This window comes from Anomaloglossus baeobatrachus, chromosome 1 (genome assembly GCF_048569485.1).
Source record: "Anomaloglossus baeobatrachus isolate aAnoBae1 chromosome 1, aAnoBae1.hap1, whole genome shotgun sequence".
Taxonomy (NCBI): Eukaryota; Metazoa; Chordata; class Amphibia; order Anura; family Aromobatidae; genus Anomaloglossus; species Anomaloglossus baeobatrachus.
The window spans coordinates 337,112,781-337,136,780 of record NC_134353.1 but is presented as its reverse complement, the minus strand read 5'-3'; the positions used below and the strand labels follow the sequence as shown (position 1 = coordinate 337,136,780).

General features: G+C 48.0%; 1 protein-coding gene across 1 annotated transcript in view; it reads left to right on the top strand.

Annotated features, from left to right (window-relative positions):
- LOC142292369 (rod cGMP-specific 3',5'-cyclic phosphodiesterase subunit beta-like) overlaps positions 1-24,000 on the top strand; it is a 113,096-nt gene that overhangs the window by 49,358 nt on the left and 39,738 nt on the right. Inside the window, exons 7-11 of the mRNA XM_075337696.1 lie at positions 3,603-3,669; positions 5,786-5,833; positions 8,058-8,207; positions 22,583-22,726; positions 23,389-23,454. Coding sequence (XP_075193811.1) covers positions 3,603-3,669; positions 5,786-5,833; positions 8,058-8,207; positions 22,583-22,726; positions 23,389-23,454 — 475 coding nt within the window. The remainder of the gene's footprint in view (positions 1-3,602; positions 3,670-5,785; positions 5,834-8,057; positions 8,208-22,582; positions 22,727-23,388; positions 23,455-24,000) is intronic.

Sequence of the window (24,000 nt, the reverse complement as noted above, 5' to 3'; positions counted from 1 at the left end):
AGCTTCCATTGTTGCCAAAAAGGCTCCAGGGCGCCCAAGAAGGACCAGCAAACGCCAGGACCGTATCTTAAAACTGTTTCAGCTGCGGGATCGGACTATCAGCAGTGTCGAGCTAGCTCAGCAATGGCAGCAGGCTGGTGTGAGTGCTTCTGCACGCACTGTGAGGTGGAGACTGCTTGAGCAAGGCCTGGTTTCAAGGAGGGCAGCAAAGAAGCCACTTCTCTCCAGAAAAAACATCAGGGACCGACTGATATTCTGCAAAAGGTACAGGGAGTGGACTGCTGAGGACTGGGGTAAAGTCATTTTCTCAGATGAATCCCCTTTTCGATTGTTTGGGACATCTGGAAAACAGCTTATTAGGAGAAGAAGAGGTGAGCGCTACCACCAGTCTTGTCTCATGCCAACTGTTAAGCATCCTAAAACGATTCATGTGTGGGGTTGCTTCTCAGCCAAGGGAATCGGCTCACTCATAGTCTTGCCTAAAAACACAGCCATGAATAAAGAATCGTACCAGAATGTCCTCCAAGAGCAACTTCTCCCAACTGTCCAAGAGCAGTTTGGCGCCCAACAATACCTTTACCAGCATGATGGAGCACCTTGCCATAAAGCAAAGGTGATCACTAAATGGCTCATGGAACAAAACATAGAGATTTTGGGTCCAAGGCCTGGAAACTCCCCAGATCTTAATCCCATTGAGAACTTGTGGGCAATCATCAAGAGACGGGTGGACAAACAAAAACCAACAAATTCTGACAAAATGCAAGCATTGCTTATGCAAGAATGGACAGCTATCAGTCAGGATTTGATCCAGAAGTTGATTGAGAGCATGCCAGGGAGAATTGCAGAGGTCCTGAAGAAGAAGGGTCAACACTGCAAATATTGACTTGCTGCATTAACTTATTCTAACTGTCAATATAACCTTTTGGTACTCATAATATGATTGCAATTATATTTCTGTATGTGATGTAAACATCAGACAAACACAATTAAAAAACAGAGGGCAACAGATCATGTGAAAATATTATTTTTGTGTCATTCTCTAAACGTTTGGCCATGACTGTAGTGCAGTAGACTGTGACCGTACTACTTTGTACACTGTTTTCTCATGGGGCATTGCCCATAGCGGTCCGCTAACAGCTGTCTACTTATAGAGAACCTGTCACTAGGTCAAAAGTGGCCAGTTTTTGTTGCACTCATTAGTGTATATATATATATATACAGTGCCTACAAGTAATATTCAACCCCCTGCAGATTTAGCAGGTTTGATAAGATGCAAATAAGTTAGAGCCTGCAAACTTCAAACAAGAGCAGGATTTATTAACAGATGCATAAATCTTACAAACCAACAAGTTATGTTGCTCAGTTAAATTTTAATAAATTTTCAACATAAAAGTGTGGGTCAATTATTATTCAACCCCTAGGTTTAATATTTTGTGGAATAACCCTTGTTTGCAATTACAGCTAATAATCGTCTTTTATAAGACCTGATCAGGCCGGCACAGGTCTCTGGAGTTATCTTGGCCCACTCCTCCATGCAGATCTTCTCCAAGTTATCTAGGTTCTTTGGGTGTCTCATGTGGACTTTAATCTTGAGCTCCTTCCACAAGTTTTCAATTGGGTTAAGGTCAGGAGACTGACTAGGCCACTGCAACACCTTGATTTTTTCCCTCTTGAACCAGGCCTTGGTTTTCTTGGCTGTGTGCTTTGGGTCGTTGTCTTGTTGGAAGATGAAATGACGACCCATCTTAAGATCCTTGATGGAGGAGCGGAGGTTCTTGGCCAAAATCTCCAGGTAGGCCGTGCTATCCATCTTCCCATGGATGCAGACCAGATGGCCAGGCCCCTTGGCTGAGAAACAGCCCCAGAGCATGATGCTGCCACCACCATGCTTGACTGTAGGGATGGTATTCTTGGGGTCGTATGCAGTGCCATCCAGTCTCCAAACGTCACGTGTGTGGTTGGCACCAAAGATCTCGATCTTGGTCTCATCAGACCAGAGAACCTTGAACCAGTCTGTCTCAGAGTCCTCCAAGTGATCATGAGCAAACTGTAGACGAGCCTTGACATGACGCTTTGAAATTAAAGGTACCTTACGGGCTCGTCTGGAACGGAGACCATTGCGGTGGAGTACGTTACTTATGGTATTGACTGAAACCAATGTCCCCACTGCCATGAGATCTTCCCGGAGCTCCTTCCTTGTTGTCCTTGGGTTAGCCTTGATTCTTCGGACAAGCCTGGCCTCGGCACGGGTGGAAACTTTCAAAGGCTGTCCAGGCCGTGGAAGGCTAACAGTAGTTCCATAAGCCTTCCACTTCCGGATGATGCTCCCAACAGTGGAGACAGGTAGGCCCAACTGCTTGGAAAGGGTTTTGTACCTCTTGCCAGCCTTGTGACCCTCCACGATCTTGTCTCTGATGGCCTTGGAATGCTCCTTTGTCTTTCCCATGTTGACCAAGTATGAGTGCTGTTCACAAGTTTGGGGAGGGTCCTAATTAGTCAGAAAAGGCTGGAAAAAAGAGATAATTAATCCAAACATGTGAATCTCATTGTTCTTTGTGCCTGAAATACTTCTTAATAACTTAAGGGGAACCAAACAGAATTCTGGTGGGGTTGAATAATAAATGACCCTCTAAATAAACTTTTCACAATTTAAAAAAAAAAAAATAAAAAAAGAAATAACATTCTTTTTTGCTGCAGTGCATTTCACACTTCCAGGCTGATCTACAGTCCAAATGGCACAATGCCAAGTTAATTCCGAATGTGTAAACCTGCTAAATCTGCAGGGGGTTGAATACTACTTGTAGCCACTGTATATATATATATATATATTTATTTATGGGTTTTTTTGTCATACTGCTCCAGAGATATGGATTTTTTCATATAGTACAAATTTTCATGGTGTTTACCAACTGGGCGTAGCCCACAGGATTATCTTGGGCGTGTCTTTAGGTTCCTCTGCATAAATACACATTGGTGAAGATTAGAAAAATTTGCCCTAAATAAAAAGAGCCATGCTTCTATAACCGAATGGCAATTTAAAAAGAAAAAAAGGGGAATGTTCAGGGGAACATTTTTGACCAGATAACAGGTCTTATTTAAAGAGGTTATACATTGAAGAGAAGTTTAAATCTATACACCAAATAGATGAAAACAAACAAATTATCACTAATCCTGTGAATAGGTGATAACTTCTTGATTGGTAGGGATCTGATTGCTGGTAACTACACCAATCAGTAGAACAGGGAACTCATCCCCAATGAGGCACTTTTGTTCCTGTTAGGATGCGGTGGTAGTGTGCATGACTGGCCACCATTGCATTCATTCTCTATAGGGCTGCCATAAAATGCCAAGTACAGCGCTTTACAGGCCTATAAGAAATTAATTCAGTGGTAGTCAAGCATGCACACTAACACTGCATTCTAATAGGGAGAAACATTTCCCATTCTGTCAGTTGGTGTAGGTCCCAGCAGTCGGACGTCCACCAATCAAATTGTGGTAACCCCTTTAAGACTAGCCTCTCTTCCCCTAAAGCTCAGCAGATAGAAACAAATACATCCACCACAAATACATCATTATACATTATGTTTTTTCTTCCTTTAAAGAAACCCCCCTGCTGATCACTGGGCTCTGATTAGTGGGCTTCCAAGTTTTGTTGCAGAAAGTGGATTTGTAAGTTTCAATGATATTATTTTTAATAGAATGCATTACCTAAAAGTCATCCTATGTTGTTAACTTGCATTTCCTAACAAATTACTGTTCTAATGATACTATATTTATGGTATGTTTTGAATATTGTGTTAAATTCTTTAACTACATCTGTACTGCCCATAAACTTTAAACTTCTGGACAGTACTCAGTTTATTAAATCGTCAATGCTGATTGTGCAGCTGTGGAGGTGGAAAGCTAGCTGTAAAGCCCCCGTCACATTTAGCGACTTAACAGCGATCCCGAAAACGATGCAACCTGATAAGGATCGCTGGTAAGTCGCTGGGAGGTCTCTGGTGAGATGTCACACAGTCAGACCTTACCAATGACTCAGTAACGATACAGGTCGCAGTAGTGACCTGCATAATGATCTCTGCTGTCATTGGGACCCTGTCACACAGTGTCAAACATAGCAATGCGTCCTGCCCAGCAGGACATCGCCTTCCAAGAAAATGGTCCAGGACATTCAGCAACGACCGGCGACCTCACAGCAGGGACCAGGTCGTCAGCAGCGATGTCGCTAGCGATGTCGCTTAGTGATACGTGGCCTTAAGAACAAGCTAGACTCCCCACAGAAAAAATAAACAAGGTTTATTACCCAGTCAGCTCTGCTGTTCAAGCAGGATGCTTAATTTCCCCTTTAACTGGGTTTAATATATTATCCCCAGTTACAGCGGAAATCAGCAATAATAACATGTTAAAATGCCCCCAAAAGGTACTTTAAGACCCTATTAAGGGAACAGTAGTGTGAAAAGAATGAAAACATAAACAAAAAAGTAAGGAAAAAGCTAAACTAAAAAAAAGAGACATCAACAGTAAAATTTATAGCCCCTCCCCTGTTGAAAAAAAATATGTCCAATATTTAAAAAGGGAATGAAATGTAAGTTTTGTTTTGTAGCAATACTTAAGATTAAAAAAATATACACATATTTCTTTTTTTCCTTGATATTTTCCTCTGATAGCAGAAATAAAAAAAGAAATATAAAGATGACGTAAAATTCAAGCTCTATGTATCACAAAAAAGGCAAATATTATTTGAATATCTGTGCAAAAAAATCTAATTTAGTGAAAACCCATGTAGGGTTAATCTGCATGTTAACAGCATTATTAAAGTGCCTGTCTACTGCACTAAAATTGCAGCACCTGGGAGGTCATGAACTTCATTTTTCTTTGGTGCTGCCGGCATTTTGTCATGCAGGTGTATCCAGAGCAATTACAGTCACTGACTGCTCTGTGGCTGCCGAGAGAAATAAAGTTCATTTTGTCCCGAGTGCTGCACTTTTAGTATTGTAGCCAGGCAGCTTCCTAACACCATTAATCTACAAATTAACCCTGTGTCTGCAGGTTAATAGCATTAATGGACACGACAGGTTCCTTTTAATTTCATATTCTCTACACTAAAATCTGGTCATTGCTGCACCTGCAAGAAGACCATTATAATATACCTTTCATTTACATTTTTGACATAAGCAATAGTGTTTACTACGTTTTTGTCTAAGTTTACTTGGATTCAAAACTTTTTTTTTCTACTCGTAAAAAATAAATGAAGAAACAGTCCTCTATTAATTAAAATATACACTCGCCTATTAATCCCCTCTCACTCCATCTCCATTGCTGCCTGGGTCTCCAGCCAGTCTCTTGTTTCATATTTAAGGAGGCCCACCATGTGATTGGTCCAGACAGAGATTGGCTGCAGTGGTCACAATTACACAATTGCAGAAGAGAGAGGAGTATTGTTTTTATGGGCTCAGGGATGTTATCTGCCAAGAGGCTAGCCCATCTCATATTTAACTAGCAGAAAATGGTAAACTTGGCTAGGACCTATTACAACCATCTGCTACTTGAGTGGAAACAGTCACAGACGGCTGAGTGAGAGAACCTTATAGTTATTCCTGCCAGTGTTTTTTGGAGCTGAGCTCAGGAAAAACTTGACAATTGAAAATGTCTGTAGAGGGGAAAAGGTACTACTAAAGTATACACACAATTTATTCTGAGTAATAGGTTCACTTTATTGTGATATTGCTATAAACACCATATGGAAATGCATGTTCTTACACTTTATTATTTTACTCTTATATAGATTTGCAACATTATGAATGCAGCCGCAGATGAAATGTTCAAATTTCAGGTAAAAATATAATATAGTTCTTGTAGACAAGACAGGCAGCATTTGTGGTTGACATAGCTTAATGGGAATCTGTTAGCAGGGTTTTGCTACCTCATCTGACAGCAACATAATGAAACCAAGGGGATTCTGAATCCAACAGTGTATCCCATAGATTACTGGGTGCAACCGTTCTCACATAATCAAAGAATTTAGATCCAGTTAAACATCAATGATGATTGAGCTGTCCTTGCCCACACCAGGCTATCAATAGAGATTGGATTACAACCAAAATAGTAGTAACAGAAAGTGTTAGTATTATCATGTCCAATAATTCTGAGAAAATAATGATAGTTATAATAAAAAAAGAGTCCATGAAGTCCCAATGGAGAATAAACCTGGTCAAGAACTTCTGTGATCCATATGTGAAAGCCATCAGCTGATCTCCTTGCCATCGACTTATCGCCGGGAGAAAAAATCAATCGGCATTCCAAATCAGCTATGCTCATTGAACAATCAGTTGACCAGCACCCCATACACATTAGAGTTTGGGATGAACCCATGGATATTGTCGGGTTCGGGTAACATTAGTCTAATGTGTATGGTTAGGTATGCAGTCCAGAACGATCTGGCCTGTTGAGTCCTGCAAGTTGGCATGTGACGTCATCCAACTTCAGCTATGGAAGCATGGCTCCAAAATGTGAGGTGGATCTACATGGTGATTCCATATTCCTATCCTGATAATATGTGTTCAACTTCACTGTTCCTAACACTAATACATATAAAAAAATGCAATTAAATATACAGTATATTTATTAATCCTTTATTAAGACATAAAAATAAGTAAGGAGAATAATTAAAATGTGTCAAATTAATAATAGTATAAAAACAATTCCTTCTGTGTATTACAAAATGCTCATACATTCAAAATGAATGGGATATCCTATTCTTATGTATACATGACATATATGATTTCTTGCTTGTTTAAGTTAGGACAAATCCTCATAATAAAAAAGAAAGTGAACTGAAGTTATCATTGCCCGACATAAAAAGTAGGAAATTATGGCATACACCATATCTATGCTAAAATGTGTGACTTTTTAGTTATTTTTATGTCTGTTATGCCACTTAGTAAGTAGCAGTTAATGGAAGCAGTAAGGCTACAAATATGGACTGACACGTTTATCATAGTAAGAAAACCTGGTCTTATTAAATTCCCTTCTATTAATAACGGCTTTCCAGTATGTGAACAGGAAAGCCCATGTGTTAAAGGGATTGTCCAAGCTGAAAAGTCTGCAGTCACTCTATGTGAATCCAGAGTACTGAATTGTGACATTGTGCAATTCACATACTGAAAGGATTTCCCTATAATCCAATTCCCATACTGTCAGGATTTCCCTATAATCCTCTTGTGAGTTGGCAGTTTTGTGACCACAGGTATGAGATGCTGACTTGCTGACTAGACTCATCTGGCTTCTCTCAGTTCTCTTCTATGAACAGAAACCAGGTGAGACTAGTCGGCATGTGACTGCTCATATATGGCTGCAGTCACATAAAGTGATTGCAGACTTTTTATTTCAGCACAGACAACCCTGTTAACTCAAAAATTCCCTATTTGAAAAATAATTCTGTCAATTGGAAAATCCGCTGTAAGGACCTGACTTGTAGATTACAGAGCACTGTGGAAACTTGAATTCAAGGAATCAGAATTAAATAATTAAAGAAGTTGTAGCCATTCTGTAAAAATTTTGTCCCTGCAGTTTGGTATAAATAAATAGATTGTGCTGTACTCACCTTTCCAAGGTCCACTGTCAACTATTGTTCCCCATGCCTGATATTGGCCATTGGCAATGACATCACATCCACTGCGCAGCAGCCAATCAGTGAGCTCAGCAGCTATGGTTTGGTCCTGCTACACTGGCAGAGCTGTTGAGCTTACTGATTGGCTGTCAAGCTATATATGTTACGTCGGCACCGCAGTCAATGCCAGACACTGGGGGCAACAAGGGAGACTAATTGGTGGACCAAGGAAGGTGAGTACAGTGCAGTTATTTTTTTTTATACCAAATTGTGCTAAGAGACAAAATTTTACAAAAAGTGGACAACTCCTATAATGACTCCAGTTATATACCCCTAGTATATAAATTCACACCAATGTACCTTATAAGATTATTTTCCTTGTCCTACACTTTTTTTTCCAGCTAACCTGGTTGATTTAATCTAAGTTATTTATGAATTTGTTTTCAAGAAAGAACCTTTGGATGAATCAGGCTGGGTTATTAAAAATGTTCTGTCAATGCCTATTGTGAACAAAAAAGAAGAAATTGTTGGCGTTGCTACCTTTTACAACAGGAAGGATGGAAAACCTTTTGATGAGATGGATGAAACATTAATGGAGGTAAATAACTGGTTAGGTTATCTTCATAATTTTACCATTCTGTTTTATAAGTGGCCCCTAACTTTCAAAAGTGATGCAATTTAGCAAATGGCTGTGTTTAAAAAGAATATAAGGTATTTTTCTGATTATGAGACTGCATTTTTTATCAAGAAAACATCTTGCTAAAATTATGTGCGTCTTATAAATTGCATTTAGTAAGGTCATCAGTAAAATGATTTCCACTTAGGAGAAGAGTCTTGGTCTCCCAGACAAAAGCTGATCACTTTAGAATAAGTTATTACCCCCCTCTTCTACCCTAGAGCACAGAGAAACAAGCACAACTGTAGACCACCAATATTATCTCCTCCACATCTTTATATCACCAGAGTATCTTTATTATTCACATTTTTTCCCTATTTTCTGTTGTCCAGACCTGGGTGCGTCTTATAATCAGGTGCGTCTTATAGTCAGAAACATATGAAACCTTTGTTTTATACCTATAGCTTAAATCTGAAGTTCAATTCTGAATTCATTCTCACTTCAAACTGCCCCTACTTTTCCTATAATACATTAGGTAGGATATTAAGACCGATGTATTCAGACTGCACAGTTTGTTTGTAGTCTGTAACCGAGGAGTCACAAAGGTCTGTACAGCAACTATAGACACAAACGGTAAGAGATTCTATATGTTTTCCAAATTTCATTCATTTTTTTTCTTTAGATTTGTATTTGTAATGGAACTATGAAAAGGAAAGATTGTAAGATATACACATTCCTAACATATGTGAAAACATTTAGACAGTGGGTACGGAAAGTATTCAGACCCCTTTAAATTTTTCACTTTTTGTTTCATTGCAGCCATTTGGTAAATTTGAAATAGTTGATTTTGTTTTTTCTCATTAATGTACACTCTGCACCCCATCTTTGCAGAAAAAAGCAGAAGTGTAGAAATTATTGCCAATTTATTAAACAAGAAAAACTGAAATGTCACATGGTCGTAAGTATTCAGACTGTCACGCTCCCCGGGTCCTCGGTTCCGCTCCCTGGGTCCTCACCCCCGCTCCCCGGCTCACCTGCCACGCTCCCCGCTCTCCAGCCTCCGGTGCCCGTCCTTCCCAGGCCCCCTGGTCTCCGATCCCGGCGCCCGACGGCTTCCCAGGCCCTGGCCGGCTCCCCTGCGTCCTCCTCGCAGCCTCCTTCCCTGGCTTCTGGCACCCGGGCGGCGCGCATGCGCATTAGGGCGCGCGCGCGGTCACTGACCCTTTCTTAAAGGGCCAGCGTCCATTAACAGGAAATGAGGCTAAACAGGTACAGGGTATAAAGGGGGTTATTGTCCAAGGGGGCGGGGCCTGATCTTCGTGTTTCCTAAGCTAGGAGTCAGGTCTCCTGGTGTTTCTGTGCATGTACTTACCTATCTCTCTCGTAGAGCCGTGCCTGCCTCGCCATCCAGTCCTGCCGTATCCCGAACCCCGAACGCTGTCCATCTGCCATCCTGACAGTCCGCACCATCCCGGATCCCTGCGGTGACTCATCACCTCGCTCCAAAGGTTCCGGACCCCGCCTGACATCATCTCGGCTTCCGAACCAGAGCAGCGTCACCCGGACTACCACCCGTGACTCCGTGGTCCCAGGGACTTCTCCGCTATACTCGTGTGCACGGACTGTTCTGCTGTTTATAGTGCTCCAGCTACCGGACTCTTTACTACCATCTAGGAGTTCGGCCCAGTGGATCCACCTCCTGGGTCTGCCCGTCCACCTGGCCCTGACAGTAAGATCAGGCCATGGATCCCGCTGCAGCACTAGCAGCCGTACAGGAGGAACTCCAACGCCAGCGTGAGACTCAGACCCGCATGCTGCAATTCATGTCTTCTGTGGACGCCCGCCTGAACACGCTACAAGCGGCAGTTACGACTTCAACATCCCGGGCTTCCACTAGTCAAGCCACGGCTCCAGCTCCTGTGGCGACTTCTTCAGATACCACCAGACTTCGGTTGGCTTCACCACCCCGGTACGCCGGAGACCCCAAGACCTGCAGGGGATTCTTAAACCAATGCTCCCTCCATTTCACGCAGCTGCCGCATTTGTTTGCCTCCGACCAAGCCAAGGTCGCTTTCATCATGTCCCATCTAGAGGGTGAGGCACTGGCGTGGATGAACCCCTTGTGGGAGAAGGGGGATCCTGTGACCACAAACATCCAGGACTTCCTGCAGGCATTCCGTGGTACCTTCGATGAGCCCGGACGCGCCTCCGCGTCTGCTTCGTCTCTTCTCCGCTTACGTCAGGGGACTCTGACGGTGGGTCAATACGCGATCCTGTTTCGCACCCTGGCCTCAGAACTAGGGTGGAACAACGAGGCCCTAACCGCCGCCTTCTGGGAAGGACTCTCAGGGCGAATTAAAGACGAGCTGGCGGGTCGTGACGTACCGACCACCCTAGATGCCCTGATTGCCCTAGCGACTCGAGTGGACATTCGCTTTCAGGAGCGATCCAAGGAAGCGTCCCGTGAGAGACGTCCGGTACGGCATTCCCCTCCTCCGCAGAAACCCTCCGTACTTCAGTCATCGACAGCTGGGGCTCCCGTCCACGAGCCCATGCAGATCGACCGAGTGCGTCAGTCTGAACAACGTCGAGCAGAGCGGCTCGCCAAGGGTCTCTGCTTTTACTGCGGTGAGGGCACACACCTGCTACGCTCCTGTCCAGAGAGGCCGGGAAACTCCAAAGCCTAGGGTTGGTAGGAGAGGCCACCCTAGGTGCTGGGACTCTCTCTGACCCGGTTACATGGACAGTGCAAGTGACAACGGGAGAGACGCGGTTCACGGCTGATGCCTACCTCGATTCCGGGGCAGCAGGCAATTTCATCCAGCAGACCACGGTGGACAAGTACCGGGTGCCTGTTATTCCACTCGACAAGCCCCTAGTGATTGCCTCGGTGGATGGGAGACCCCTCTCTGACACCATCTCCTGGATCACCAGGCCGGTCGAACTGCGTATCGGTGCCCTTCACACCGAGAACATCGCTTTCTACGTCCTCCCACACATGTCCCACCAGATCCTGCTGGGACTTCCATGGTTGCGGACACACGAACCATCAGTCAGTTGGGGCACTGGCGAAATCACCCGATGGGGCTCTTCGTGTCATGAGAGGTGCCTAAAGTCCATACAACCCATCCGACGACCTCCGGTTCCAGAGAACCTACCGGGGCTGCCCTCGGCCTATTGGTCTGTTACGGTTGCTGCGAGCACTGGAGACTATGTCCAGATTTCTTGCTACTGCACATGTGCGAGCGCTGGAGACTAAGTCCAGATTTCTTGCTACTGCACATGTGCGAGCGCTGGAGACTAAGTCCAGATTTCTTGCTACTGCACATGTGCGAGCGCTGGAGACTAAGTCCTATCTTGGAGCTATTGCACATGTGCGGGTGACATCATCACTGACACGAGGTCACATGTCTCTGACACCTTCTATGCCGATTGGTCGCTGGTCATGTGCTTGTGACGCCTTGCTCGGTGATAGGCCAGCATGATGTCACTCTTGTCGTTCTGGCAGCGGATTGGCTCTGGTGTCCTCCATCTTGGATGAGGCACAGAGTCTATATAAGACCCTGACACACGCCGCATGGCGCTCAGTCCTCTTGGTTCATGCATGAGGGTAGACGCCCTGTGCACGTTCCTCTAGGCATTCCTCTGTCTATGCTAGGTGAGCGCTACCGGCAGGGTAGCGTTCTTATACCTTACAGCTTCAGCTGCTGTCCGTATCCTTACCTCTTAGGGGAGCGGACATAGGCAGGTGCCTGAGGCACATGGTCTGGCTGGGCCTTGTGATTCGACTCGTAGGTGGACGTTGCCGCTAGGGTAACGTTCCTTATACTGCGTCTGGCAGTTGTTCGTATCCTCGCACACTAGGGGAGCGAACAGAGGTAGGAGCTTTGTGCGGCTTACGCTGCTGTTCGTCTCTTTTGCACCACTAGAAGAGCGGACCTAGGCAGGTGCCATATCTAGTGGTTCGTGTCCTCGCACACTAGTGGAGCGAACGCAGGTAGGAGCTTTGTGCGGCTTACGCTGCTGTTCGTCTCTTTTGCACCACTAGAAGAGCGGACCTAGGTAGGTGCCATTTCGCACACATCGCCTTTATCTCTGTGATTATTAACAGAGATCATTCCACACACCCTCCAAGTAAGGGAGGAATTGCTTTACTTATTATATCCTTCTGTGAGTTAACAGAGGTATTGCACTCTGCCATAGTCTGCAGCAGAGTCTTTGCACGGTGGACCCTGACTGTCTGATACTCATTTAAGTTATTATCAGACAGCCCCCCGTAACATGGTCCTTTGCAGATGTTTTTGATAAAAAGGAATCCGAGGTACTGCCGCCACATCGTCCATACGATTGTGCCATCGACCTGCTCCCAGGAACAACACCACCACGAGGACGGATATATCCTTTATCTCCAGCCGAAACAAGGGCCATGTCTGCTTACATCTCAGAGAGCCTGGCAAGGGGGTTCATTCGGAGATCCTCCTCTCCTGCTGGAGCAGGTTTCTTCTTTGTCAAGAAGAAAGAGGGCGACTTACGCCCATGCATAGACTACCGGGGTTTGAATCAAATCACCGTAAAAAACAAGTACCCACTGCCGCTCATTCCCGAATTGTTTGACCGGCTTAGAGGAGCTCGTGTGTTCACCAAGCTGGATCTCCGGGGTGCTTACAATCTGGTACGCATCCGCTCTGGTGACGAATGGAAAACCGCGTTCAATACGCGCGATGGACATTATGAATACTGCGTGATGCCCTTCGGCCTGTGTAACGCTCCTGCCGTCTTTCAAGAACTGGTGAACGACGTGTTCCGGGACCTTCTCTACATCTGTGTGGTAGTGTATCTAGATGACATCCTTGTCTTCTCTCCGGACCTCCAAACCCACAGAGAAAACGTACAGCTGGTTCTACAAAGACTGAGAGAGAATCGTCTGTACGCAAAGTATGAGAAGTGTGTCTTTGAGCAGTCTTCTCTCCCCTTCCTGGGGTACATCATCTCTGATACCGGACTGCAGATGGATCCCAAGAAGGTCTCCGCCATTCTCAACTGGCCTCCTCCTTCTGGACTGAAGGCAATCCAACGCTTCCTGGGATTCGCCAACTACTACCGCCAGTTTATCCCTCACTTCTCTGCCTTGACTGCTCCTCTCTCCGCCCTGACTAAGAAGGAGGCTAATCCAAAGGACTGGTCACCTGCGGCTGACGCCGCGTTTGGCTCTCTGAAGCGGGCATTTGCCTCCTCTCCTGTACTTCACCGTCCGGAGTTAAACCGCCAGTTCACCTTGGAGGTGGATGCCTCCTCCTCAGGAGCCGGAGCAGTGCTCATGCAAAAGTCCTCCTCCGGGAAGATGGTGACTTGCGGATTCTTCTCCAAGGGCTTCTCAGCGCCTGAACGCAACTACACCATCGGTGACCGAGAGCTCTTGGCAGTCAAACTGGCTTTGGAGGAATGGCGCTACCTCCTGGAAGGGGCAGTGTACCCCGTGATTATTTACACGGACCACAAGAACTTAGAATACCTGCGGTCCGCTCAGCGACTGAACCCACTGCAAGCCAGGTGGTCCCTATTCTTTGCCAGGTTTGATTTCCAGCTTCACTTCCGACCCGCGGACAAGAATGTACGTGCTGATGCCTTGTCCAGGTCTTTCATGCCCATGGAGCAGGAGGAAGAGACTACCCAACCCATCATTTGTCCTAGTAAAATCATTCCGGTGGCTCCTGTCACCCTGGCCCAGATACCGCCCGGGAAGACCTATGTCTCCGAGGTAGACAGGGAAAGAGTGTTACACTGGGGTCATGCCTCGAAAACAGCCGGTCATGCTGGTCAGAAAAAGACATGGGGTGCGATTGTACGTCATTACTGGTGGCCATCCCTTCGCACGGACGTCGCTGCTTTTGTATCCGCCTGTTCCTCTTGTGCCAGGAACAAGACGCCCAAACACCTCCCATATGGCCGTCTTCTGCCTCTGCCGATACCGTCAGTTCCGTGGCAACACATAGCAATGGACTTTATTACGGACTTGCCATTGTCCTCCGGACACACAGTCATATGGGTCGTGGTGGACCGGTTCTCTAAAATGGCCCATTTCGTCCCTATGGCTGGACTGCCCTCTGCTCAGGAACTCGCGGACGCCTTTATACAACACATCTTCCGCTTGCATGGCTTTCCATTACACATCGTATCCGACAGAGGAACTCAGTTCACCTCCCGCTTCTGGAGGGCTCTCTGTAAACATCTGGGAGTGACTCTGGACTTTTCATCTGCATACCATCCTCAGTCTAATGGCCAGGTAGAGAGGGTCAATCAAATCTTGACCTCTTTCTTACGTCACTATGTTAACGTCCATCACGACGACTGGTCCGCTCTTCTTCCTTGGGCTGAATTCTCCCACAACCACCACGTCAGTGAGTCCTCCTCCAGCTCTCCCTTCCATGTCGTTTACGGACTTCAGCCTTTCATCCCATTGCCTGTATCTCCTTCTTCGGATGTCCCTGCTGCAGATACAGTAGCCCGTGACTTTGCAACCATTTGGGACTCTATCAAAGCGTCCCTTGGGCGTGCTTCCCTGCGGATGAAAAGACACGCAGACAAGAAACGTCTGGACCCTCCGTGTTTCTCTCCTGGAGATCTCGTCTGGCTTGCTTCCCAGTACGTCCGCCTGAAGATACCATCATACAAGCTGGGTCCTCGCTACATTGGGCCGTTTAAAGTCCTCAACAAGATCAATGAGGTCTCCTACAAGCTACAGCTCCCGGCCACGATGAGGATACCCAACTCCTTCCACGTCTCCCTGCTCAAGCCGGTTGTCCTTGGTCCCTTCTCCGCTGCTGCCAGTCCGGCTCCTCCACCTATTGCCGATGACGACATCTATGCGGTAAGGGATATCGTGGCCATGAAGACCGTACGAGGTCGACAGTTCTTCCTGGTGGACTGGGAAGGGTATGGTCCTGAGGATAGGTCCTGGGAGCCCAGGGAGAACGTGGGCACTCCTCTGATCCGTGCCTTCATGTCCCGGTTGCGGGGAGGGGGGCGTGGGGGGGGGGGGTACTGTCACGCTCCCCGGGTCCTCGGTTCCGCTCCCTGGGTCCTCACCCCCGCTCCCCGGCTCACCTGCCACGCTCCCCGCTCTCCAGCCTCCGGTGCCCGTCCTTCCCAGGCCCCCTGGTCTCCGATCCCGGCGCCCGACGGCTTCCCAGGCCCTGGCCGGCTCCCCTGCGTCCTCCTCGCAGCCTCCTTCCCTGGCTTCTGGCACCCGGGCGGCGCGCATGCGCATTAGGGCGCGCGCGCGGTCACTGACCCTTTCTTAAAGGGCCAGCGTCCATTAACAGGAAATGAGGCTAAACAGGTACAGGGTATAAAGGGGGTTATTGTCCAAGGGGGCGGGGCCTGATCTTCGTGTTTCCTAAGCTAGGAGTCAGGTCTCCTGGTGTTTCTGTGCATGTACTTACCTATCTCTCTCGTAGAGCCGTGCCTGCCTCGCCATCCAGTCCTGCCGTATCCCGAACCCCGAACGCTGTCCATCTGCCATCCTGACAGTCCGCACCATCCCGGATCCCTGCGGTGACTCATCACCTCGCTCCAAAGGTTCCGGACCCCGCCTGACATCATCTCGGCTTCCGAACCAGAGCAGCGTCACCCGGACTACCACCCGTGACTCCGTGGTCCCAGGGACTTCTCCGCTATACTCGTGTGCACGGACTGTTCTGCTGTTTATAGTGCTCCAGCTACCGGACTCTTTACTACCATCTAGGAGTTCGGCCCAGTGGATCCACCTCCTGGGTCTGCCCGTCCACCTGGCCCTGACAGTAAGATCAGGCCATGGATCCCGCTGCAGCACTAGCAGCCGTACAGGAGGAACTCCAACGCCAGCGTGAGACTCAGACCCGCATGCTGCAATTCATGTCTTCTGTGGACGCCCGCCTGAACACGCTACAAGCGGCAGTTACGACTTCAACATCCCGGGCTTCCACTAGTCAAGCCACGGCTCCAGCTCCTGTGGTGACTTCTTCAGATACCACCAGACTTCGGTTGGCTTCACCACCCCGGTACGCCGGAGACCCCAAGACCTGCAGGGGATTCTTAAACCAATGCTCCCTCCATTTCACGCAGCTGCCGCATTTGTTTGCCTCCGACCAAGCCAAGGTCGCTTTCATCATGTCCCATCTAGAGGGTGAGGCACTGGCGTGGATGAACCCCTTGTGGGAGAAGGGGGATCCTGTGACCACGAACATCCAGGACTTCCTGCAGGCATTCCGTGGTACCTTCAATGAGCCCGGACGCGCCTCCGCGTCTGCTTCGTCTCTTCTCCGCTTACGTCAGGGGACTCTGACGGTGGGTCAATACGCGATCCGGTTTCGCACCCTGGCCTCAGAACTAGGGTGGAACAACGAGGCCCTAACCGCCGCCTTCTGGGAAGGACCCTCAGGGCGAATTAAAGACGAGCTGGCGGGTCGTGACGTACCGACCACCCTAGATGCCCTGATTGCCCTAGCGACTCGAGTGGACATTCGCTTTCAGGAGCGATCCAAGGAAGCGTCCCGTGAGAGACGTCCGGTACGGCATTCCCCTCCTCCGCAGAAACCCTCCGTACTTCAGTCATCGACAGCTGGGGCTCCCGTCCACGAGCCCATGCAGATCGACCGAGTGCGTCAGTCTGAACAACGTCGAGCAGAGCGGCTCGCCAAGGGTCTCTGCTTTTACTGCGGTGAGGGCACACACCTGCTACGCTCCTGTCCAGAGAGGCCGGGAAACTCCAAAGCCTAGGGTTGGTAGGAGAGGCCACCCTAGGTGCTGGGACTCTCTCTGACCCGGTTACATGGACAGTGCAAGTGACAACGGGAGAGACGCGGTTCACGGCTGATGCCTACCTCGATTCCGGGGCAGCAGGCAATTTCATCCAGCAGACCACGGTGGACAAGTACCGGGTGCCTGTTATTCCACTCGACAAGCCCCTAGTGATTGCCTCGGTGGATGGGAGACCCCTCTCTGACACCATCTCCTGGATCACCAGGCCGGTCGAACTGCGTATCGGTGCCCTTCACACCGAGAACATCGCTTTCTACGTCCTCCCACACATGTCCCACCAGATCCTGCTGGGACTTCCATGGTTGCGGACACACGAACCATCAGTCAGTTGGGGCACTGGCGAAATCACCCGATGGGGCTCTTCGTGTCATGAGAGGTGCCTAAAGTCCATACAACCCATCCGACGACCTCCGGTTCCAGAGAACCTACCGGGGCTGCCCTCGGCCTATTGGTCCTTTGCAGATGTTTTTGATAAAAAGGAATCCGAGGTACTGCCGCCACATCGTCCATACGATTGTGCCATCGACCTGCTCCCAGGAACAACACCACCACGAGGACGGATATATCCTTTATCTCCAGCCGAAACAAGGGCCATGTCTGCTTACATCTCAGAGAGCCTGGCAAGGGGGTTCATTCGGAGATCCTCCTCTCCTGCTGGAGCAGGTTTCTTCTTTGTCAAGAAGAAAGAGGGCGACTTACGCCCATGCATAGACTACCGGGGTTTGAATCAAATCACCGTAAAAAACAAGTACCCACTGCCGCTCATTCCCGAATTGTTTGACCGGCTTAGAGGAGCTCGTGTGTTCACCAAGCTGGATCTCCGGGGTGCTTACAATCTGGTACGCATCCGCTCTGGTGACGAATGGAAAACCGCGTTCAATACGCGCGATGGACATTATGAATACTGCGTGATGCCCTTCGGCCTGTGTAACGCTCCTGCCGTCTTTCAAGAACTGGTGAACGACGTGTTCCGGGACCTTCTCTACATCTGTGTGGTAGTGTATCTAGATGACATCCTTGTCTTCTCTCCGGACCTCCAAACCCACAGAGAAAACGTACAGCTGGTTCTACAAAGACTGAGAGAGAATCGTCTGTACGCAAAGTATGAGTAGTGTGTCTTTGAGCAGTCTTCTCTCCCCTTCCTGGGGTACATCATCTCTGATACCGGACTGCAGATGGATCCCAAGAAGGTCTCCGCCATTCTCAACTGGCCTCCTCCTTCTGGACTGAAGGCAATCCAACGCTTCCTGGGATTCGCCAACTACTACCGCCAGTTTATCCCTCACTTCTCTGCCTTGACTGTTCCTCTCTCCGCCCTGACTAAGAAGGAGGCTAATCCAAAGGACTGGTCACCTGCGGCTGACGCCGCGTTTGGCTCTCTGAAGCGGGCATTTGCCTCCTCTCCTGTACTTCACCGTCCGGAGTTAAACCGCCAGTTCACCTTGGAGGTGGATGCCTCCTCCTCAGGAGCCGGAGCAGTGCTCATGCAAAAGTCCTCCTCCGGGAAGATGGTGACTTGCGGATTCTTCTCCAAGGGCTTCTCAGCGCCTGAACGCAATTACACCATCGGTGACCGAGAGCTCTTGGCAGTCAAACTGGCTTTGGAGGAATGGCGCTACCTCCTGGAAGGGGCAGTGTACCCCGTGATTATTTACACGGACCACAAGAACTTGGAATACCTGCGGTCCGCTCAGCGACTGAACCCACTGCAAGCCAGGTGGTCCCTATTCTTTGCCAGGTTTGATTTCCAGCTTCACTTACGACCCGCGGACAAGAATGTACGTGCTGATGCCTTGTCCAGGTCTTTCATGCCCATGGAGCAGGAGGAAGAGACTACCCAACCCATCATTTGTCCTAGTAAAATCATTCCGGTGGCTCCTGTCACCCTGGCCCAGATACCGCCCGGGAAGACCTATGTCTCCGAGGTAGACAGGGAAAGAGTGTTACACTGGGGTCATGCCTCGAAAACAGCCGGTCATGCTGGTCAGAAAAAGACATGGGGTGCGATTGTACGTCATTACTGGTGGCCATCCCTTCGCACGGACGTCGCTGCTTTTGTATCCGCCTGTTCCTCTTGTGCCAGGAACAAGACGCCCAAACACCTCCCATATGGCCGTCTTCTGCCTCTGCCGATACCGTCAGTTCCGTGGCAACACATAGCAATGGACTTTATTACGGACTTGCCATTGTCCTCCGGACACACAGTCATATGGGTCGTGGTGGACCGGTTCTCTAAAATGGCCCATTTCGTCCCTATGGCTGGACTGCCCTCTGCTCAGGAACTCGCGGACGCCTTTATACAACACATCTTCCGCTTGCATGGCTTTCCATTACACATCGTATCCGACAGAGAAACTCAGTTCACCTCCCGCTTCTGGAGGGCTCTCTGTAAACATCTGGGAGTGACTCTGGACTTTTCATCTGCATACCATCCTCAGTCTAATGGCCAGGTAGAGAGGGTCAATCAAATCTTGACCTCTTTCTTACGTCACTATGTTAACGTCCATCACGACGACTGGTCCGCTCTTCTTCCTTGGGCTGAATTCTCCCACAACCACCACGTCAGTGAGTCCTCCTCCAGCTCTCCCTTCCATGTCGTTTACGGACTTCAGCCTTTCATCCCATTGCCTGTATCTCCTTCTTCGGATGTCCCTGCTGCAGATACAGTAGCCCGTGACTTTGCAACCATTTGGGACTCTATCAAAGCGTCCCTTGGGCGTGCTTCCCTGCGGATGAAAAGACACGCAGACAAGAAACGTCTGGACCCTCCGTGTTTCTCTCCTGGAGATCTCGTCTGGCTTGCTTCCCAGTACGTCCGCCTGAAGATACCATCATACAAGCTGGGTCCTCGCTACATTGGGCCGTTTAAAGTCCTCAACAAGATCAATGAGGTCTCCTACAAGCTACAGCTCCCGGCCACGATGAGGATACCCAACTCCTTCCACGTTTCCCTGCTCAAGCCGGTTGTCCTTGGTCCCTTCTCCGCTGCTGCCAGTCCGGCTCCTCCACCTATTGCCGATGACGACATCTATGCGGTAAGGGATATCGTGGCCATGAAGACCGTACGAGGTCGACAGTTCTTCCTGGTGGACTGGGAAGGGTATGGTCCTGAGGATAGGTCCTGGGAGCCCAGGGAGAACGTGGGCACTCCTCTGATCCGTGCCTTCATGTCCCGGTTGCGGGGAGGGGGGCGTGGGGGGGGGGTACTGTCACGCTCCCCGGGTCCTCGGTTCCGCTCCCTGGGTCCTCACCCCCGCTCCCCGGCTCACCTGCCACGCTCCCCGCTCTCCAGCCTCCGGTGCCCGTCCTTCCCAGGCCCCCTGGTCTCCGATCCCGGCGCCCGACGGCTTCCCAGGCCCTGGCCGGCTCCCCTGCGTCCTCCTCGCAGCCTCCTTCCCTGGCTTCTGGCACCCGGGCGGCGCGCATGCGCATTAGGGCGCGCGCGCGGTCACTGACCCTTTCTTAAAGGGCCAGCGTCCATTAACAGGAAATGAGGCTAAACAGGTACAGGGTATAAAGGGGGTTATTGTCCAAGGGGGCGGGGCCTGATCTTCGTGTTTCCTAAGCTAGGAGTCAGGTCTCCTGGTGTTTCTGTGCATGTACTTACCTATCTCTCTCGTAGAGCCGTGCCTGCCTCGCCATCCAGTCCTGCCGTATCCCGAACCCCGAACGCTGTCCATCTGCCATCCTGACAGTCCGCACCATCCCGGATCCCTGCGGTGACTCATCACCTCGCTCCAAAGGTTCCGGACCCCGCCTGACATCATCTCGGCTTCCGAACCAGAGCAGCGTCACCCGGACTACCACCCGTGACTCCGTGGTCCCAGGGACTTCTCCGCTATACTCGTGTGCACGGACTGTTCTGCTGTTTATAGTGCTCCAGCTACCGGACTCTTTACTACCATCTAGGAGTTCGGCCCAGTGGATCCACCTCCTGGGTCTGCCCGTCCACCTGGCCCTGACACAGACCCTTTGCTCAGACACTTATATTTACGTCACATGCTGTCCATTTCCTTGTGATCCTCCTTGAGATGGTTATACTCCTTCAATGGAGTCCAGCTGTGTTTAAGTTTAAGTAAACTGATAGGGCTTGATTTGGAAAGGCACACACCTGTCTATATAAGACCTCACATCTCATTCATAGTGCATGTCAGACCAAATGAGAATCATGAGGTCAAAGGAACTGCCCAAGGAGCTCAGAGACAGAATTGTGGTGAGGCGCAGATCTGCCAAGGTTACAAAAGAATTTCTGCAGTACTCAAGGTTTCTAAGAGCACAGAGGTCTCCATAATCCTTGAATGAAAGAAGTTTGGGACCACCAGAACTCTTCCTAGACCTGGCCGTCCAGCCAAACTGAGCAATCATGGGATAAGAGCCTTGGTGAGAGAGGTAAAGAAGAACCCCAAGATCACTGTGGCTGAGCTCCAGAGATGCAGTAGGGAGATGGGAGAAAGTTCCACAAAGTCAACAATCACTGCAGCCCTCCACCAGTCGGACCTCTATGGCAGAAGAAGCCTCTCCTCAGTGCAAGACATATGAAAAACCGCATATAGTTTGCAAAAAAACACATGAAGGACTCCCAGACTATGAGAAATAAGATTCTCTGATCTGATGAGATGAAGGTAGAACTTTTTGGTGATAATTCTAAGTGGTATATGTGGAGAAAAACAGGCACTGCTCATCACCTGCCCAATACAATCCCAACAGTGAAACATGGTGTTGACAGCATCATGCTATGGGGGTGTATTTCAGCGGCAGGGACATGATGGCTGGTTGCAATTGAAGCAAAAAGATGAATGCAGCCAAATATCGAGATATCCTGGAAGAAAACCTCTTCTAGAGTGCTCTTGACCTCAAACCTGGCCGAAGGTTCACCTTCCAATAAGGCAATGACCCTAGGCACACAGCTAAAATAACAAAGGAGAGGCAAATGAGTAACTCTGTGACCATTCTTGACTGGCCCAGCCAGAGCCCTGACCTAAACCCAATTGGGCATCTCTGGAGAGACCTGAAAATGGCTGTCCACCAATGTTCACCATCCAACCTGACAGAACTGGAGAGATCTGCAAAGAAGAATGGCAGAGGATCCCCAAATCCAGGTGTGAAAAACTTGCTGCATCATTGCCAAGAAGACTCATGGCTGTACTAGCTGAAAAGGGTGCTTCTACTCAATACTGAGCAAAGGGTCTGAATACTCATGACCATGTGATATTTCAGTCTTTCGTGTTTAATAAATTTGCAAAAATTTGTACATTTATGGGGTTTTTTTCTGTCAAGATGGGGTGCAGAGTGTACATTAATGAGAAAAAAAAATGAACTTTTTCGAATTTACCAAATGACTGCAATGAAACAGAGTGAAAAATGTAAAGCGGTCTGAATACTTTCCGTATCCACTGTATATTGACTGATTAGGCTTCATATACATAAGCCAAATAATGTAATATGTTTAATCAAAGCCCTTTGTAACACAACAGATATTCAATATGTGAAAATATTTGATTAGATAGTAAGTATGTTATTATGAAACCATTTACTTGTTATATTTTCCTCCTTTGCAGTCTTTGACACAGTTTCTGGGCTGGTCTGTTCTAAACACTGATACCTATGACAAGATGAATAAGCTGGAAAACCGTAAGGACATTGCACAAGATATGGTGATGTACCATGTGAAGTGTAACTGTGAAGAAATGCAAGATATCCTGGTAATTGGTAGTTTTTATGAATTTTGTTTTGCACAAATTGTGTATCTGGACTACTACCTACCCTTAACCCCTTCACGACCTATAAAATGCTGATACTTGATAGGTTGTGTCCCTGGCTTTGATGCGGGCTCCTAGGCTGAGCCCGCATCCTTCCCTAAACATGTCGGCTGATCTGATCAGATGGATCAGAGATCTGCCCATGACTGTTAACTAGTTAAATCTTGCTGTCAATCTCTGACAGCAGGATTTAACATGCGGCAAGCAGGGGGAGTGTATAACTCCCTGCTTCCATGGAAGGCCCCCAAAGACCCTGTGACATGATGTGTTGTCATGACAGCCAGGGGTCAGCCGGGGTTCAAATTTCTAGATCTTTGGATGCCATTAAGTTGGCCTGGAGGACTCTTTGGTGAACTATTCTGACCCTAATTTGTATCACTGATATTTTTGGATGTGGACAGAACATAAGATCATTTGAAATATGGGAAAAGTATCTTACAACTTGTACTAACTTCCTGTCGAATAAAGTTTTTTTACTTGGTTGTATATTTGGAAATATTAACGATTTCCTCTCCAGGGCTACCCTTCATCAGCTGTTATATTTAACCTTCATGATTAATTAATGACCCAACTTATATAACTTTTATCCTACTGTCTTTTTCTAGCCATCTCGTGAAAAACTTGGAAAGGAGCTTGAACAATGTGACGAGGATGAAATTGCCAAACTACTTGTATGTATAAAATATTCTTTAAAAAAAACCCAGAAAATGCTACTCCCGTCATCCCTGAAATTTGTCACATATATTCTGACAGCAGGAGCTCAATATCTGACTACAAACTACCACTTACCCATATAAAAACATGCTGAGAAAGTAGCAAGTTGTGTTCAGAGACTTTGAGCTCCCTCCATGAAAAAAATTACTTTCATATGGATAAAAACTAAGTTATAATTACTATTTTTTTTATTAAAAGCTGAAGAAAATATGTAGTACTGTGCAAAGATTTTAAGCATGCTTTAAAAAAAGAAGTATTGATATGATATATAAGGGTGTGACCACGCTTTGCTTTCAAATGGCAGCATGTGCTCTGAATTAATGAGTCAAAAGTTGAAATATCTGACTGTATCAAAAGGCAGATTTTTCGCCGAAAGACTGGATTCTGGTACAATAATGAGTGTCTTTAGGCAACAGTAAAGCATGGTGGAGGATCCTTGGAAGTTTGGAGCTGCATTTCAGCAAAAGAATTTGGAGATTTAGTCTGGATTAATGGTGTCCTCA